Source organism: Asparagus officinalis, chromosome 1, assembly GCF_001876935.1.
Source record: "Asparagus officinalis chromosome 1, Aspof.V1, whole genome shotgun sequence".
NCBI classification, from domain to species: Eukaryota; Viridiplantae; Streptophyta; class Magnoliopsida; order Asparagales; family Asparagaceae; genus Asparagus; species Asparagus officinalis.
Window position 1 is genome coordinate 6,259,370 of NC_033794.1, and position 3,182 is coordinate 6,262,551.

At 37.0% G+C, this 3,182-nt stretch overlaps 1 protein-coding gene across 1 annotated transcript in view; it reads left to right on the forward strand.

Moving 5' to 3' along the window:
* LOC109829850 (mitochondrial carrier protein MTM1) overlaps window positions 6-3,182 on the forward strand; it is a gene marked incomplete at its 5' end in the record, with an annotated part of 5,577 nt that continues 2,400 nt past the window's right edge. The window contains 8 exons of the mRNA XM_020396914.1: window positions 6-53; window positions 145-234; window positions 527-655; window positions 752-811; window positions 948-1,118; window positions 2,013-2,112; window positions 2,386-2,477; window positions 2,702-2,851. Coding sequence (XP_020252503.1) covers window positions 6-53; window positions 145-234; window positions 527-655; window positions 752-811; window positions 948-1,118; window positions 2,013-2,112; window positions 2,386-2,477; window positions 2,702-2,851 — 840 coding nt within the window. The remainder of the gene's footprint in view (window positions 54-144; window positions 235-526; window positions 656-751; window positions 812-947; window positions 1,119-2,012; window positions 2,113-2,385; window positions 2,478-2,701; window positions 2,852-3,182) is intronic.

Genomic DNA, 3,182 nt, shown 5'->3' on the forward strand with positions numbered 1-3,182 from the left:
CCGGCGCGGCGGTGCTCTCGGCGATCCTCGTTAACCCTCTTGATGTCGCAAAGGTGGGAACTTTTTGTTTTTTTTAAGGTTTTTTTTTTTTGGTTAGGGTCTTGATTAATGATTATTAGGGTTTGTTTGTTTGTTTGTTCTTAGACGAGGTTGCAGGCGCAGGCGGCTGGAGTGTTGTATAATTCTTCTCAGAATCAGTTTGGGAGACATATGGCATCTCTTGGCCCTAATACGGTATAATTCTTTTCTTTTTTTTTTGGTTTGAATTTGTTGTTTTTTAGAGTGATTTTAGATTGGGGCCATTTGATTTCTGCAGTATTCACTAGTATTTGTGTAAGAAAATAAAAAGGGAACATAAACTGGTTAATGTGTTAATCAGTAGTAAGTGAAAAAGCGACGAAGTGAGGATGTTTAGCAACAACAACAAAGCCTTTTAACCCAAACTTTTGGGTTCGGCTATCTGAGCCCTATGCTTGACCGTGCTCTATTTGTCGGGCTAAACATTGGTTTTCGATGCGTATTTCAGCTTTTCTCAGATTTCAGATGCTCTCCTTCGTGCACCCGTGCTGGAATATTTGGTACCGCAACGTTATGTCCTCCGGATTGTTTCAAGTACAAGGGAACGCTTGATGTTTTCTACAAAATCGTTAGACAAGTAGGTTTTCATTTGCTTCATGTTTTGATGGCGCATATTTATGTTTTTTTTAATAATTTGTTATTTGCAATAATCTAATGGAATGGGAAAATACAGGAAGGACTAGGGAGATTATGGAGAGGCACTAATGCCGGGTTGGCCTTAGCTGTACCAACTGTAAGTTCCTTTTCTACTGATTTGGATGGTGATTGAATTACAACCTTTATTAAGGATCAAACTATTATCGTTGGGGTCTAGAAAGAATTTTCGGTGTGATTTATAACTACTAATACTTTTTTTTATTTGCTAATAGGTGGGAATATATTTACCTTGTTATGATATCTTTCGCAATTGGATTGAAGATTTCACATCGGCCAATACTCCTAGTTTGACACCATATGTTCCGCTAGTGGCAGGATCAGTAGCACGATCATTAGCTTGTATCACTTGTTATCCTATTGAGTTGGCCAGGACACGTATGCAGGTATATGTCCCATGGTTTGGAACTCTATAAGTTTATCAATTCCATTGGATAGATATGCTTGAGATGCAGATTCAGTTAACAGATTTTAGTTCAACTGTCCAACCTTCTGCAAGGTCACAGAAAAGCTGGCCACATCCTCCAAACATGCTGAAACTCCTTATTAAGTCCGCACTATTCAAAATTATTACCCCATCTCAGAAACCAAGTGCAACTAATTGCAGAGAAAAAAAAACCTAGAATCATTTGCGTTAGCTTTGCTAACCCACCCTGCCCTTCTCCCTCCCTCTCTCCCTACCTTCCCTCTCTCCCTCCTTTCATTAATCCATGGCAGTATAGCAGCAGAAAATGCGTTACGTTAATATGACACCTTGTAAAAAGTTTAATCTTGAGCAAGATTTTTGTTTAATGTATCTTATGTAATCTTGTGAGTTTCAATGCACAGGCTTATCCCAACTAAAATCTCCAGGACACTGTAATATAGTTCATAGCTCTCCCTTTTTTAACACATTAACGGCTTACTGAGTGTTGATAACCATAGTATTCAATGAACTGATGTTCAAATCTGTTATCTTTTTCTTGTTATTTTCTTGGTTATTCTTGCAAAATTGCATATCTGCGTCATGAATTTTGTTCTTTGATATTTTTCTGATACTTAGTACATATTCTCACTCTTTCATATGTTGGCAGACTGGTAGATGATGGCATAAAGCGACTGTCGGTTATTTAGTTCCTTATTAGCTTAGAATAACCGTAACTGGATAGCTTTCATTCCCGGGCAGTTTTTAACAATGGCGCTGTCAATCAATTATTATATATATTTTTTAATATCATATTACAGTGCCATAATATTCCAGTAAATTTTCTCACTAGTTATCTTTTTACTGATAATATCAGGCGTTTAAAGAGTTACGTGATGGAGTCAAGCCCCCTGGCATCATAAAAACATTGGGTGGTGTTCTATCACCTGTTAGTAGTACAGTGAGTCAACAAAGCGGTATGTATATGCCTCTACTTAGTTAAAATGTTTTGTCATATTTAAGAGGAATGTTGACTTTAAAGTAACTTTTTAAATTGTTCTCTCCAACCAAAACGTGCTTGTCGCTTTTTGAGTTTAGGCGAGTTGGATCTTGATTCACAGCATGCCTTTGTATTTATTAGACCTAAGATCTTTGTTCTTTCCCAAACCTTCATATTATCTTAGACCTAAGATCTGGTCATAAACATTGTTGTTTGATAATGGGGTTGTTAACTTATTTATAACTTGCAGCACAAAGCTATCGTTTCCTGTGGATGGGTGTGGGAGCTCAACTTGCTCGTGATGTTCCTTTTTCTGCTATCTGCTGGTCAACTCTTGAACCGGTAAGGTTTTTTTTTTTTTTTTTTTTTTTGAGCTACTTGGGTAGGAACTGCACATTTAACATGGTAAATTTGCAGAAATGGATAACTAGATCGTATTGATCTGGATACTTCATTTTATTTATATCTTCATACAGATGGAAAAGTGCATGGAAAGTTGCGCTGTTTTTTATTCATGGAACCCGGCCTGTGCTCATGTATATTGACATTGTAGTTCCTTCCTGCAGATCCGACGTAGACTACTTACACTAGTTGGTGAAGAAGGCAATGCAGCTAGTATCTTAGGGGCAAATTTCTCAGCCGGTTTTGTTGCTGGTAGCATTGCTGCTGCTGCAACGTGTCCTCTTGATGTAGCAAAAACCCGAAGACAGATTGAGGTTTGTCCTTGAACTTTTGATGATAGTGTTCTTTCATCACATTCAAGTTTGGTTTTTTTTTTGAATGCTGGCTAATTAAATATTTTTTGCAATTTATAACATGCTAATAACAAAAACAACTTCCCTTGAGCATCCTTTGATGAGAGTCAGGATTTTATGAAATTTATACAGTTGAGAATAGCTTTTCACCGAAGCGTGAAATGTTTACTCTTTGTAGTAGTTAGGATTATTACTGCTTAGTTGTTTATAACGTAAAATATGAAATAGAAATACCTTAAGCCCGAAATCTTTGGGTGCACAACATCAATTCTTTTTTCATTATGTTTGTAGC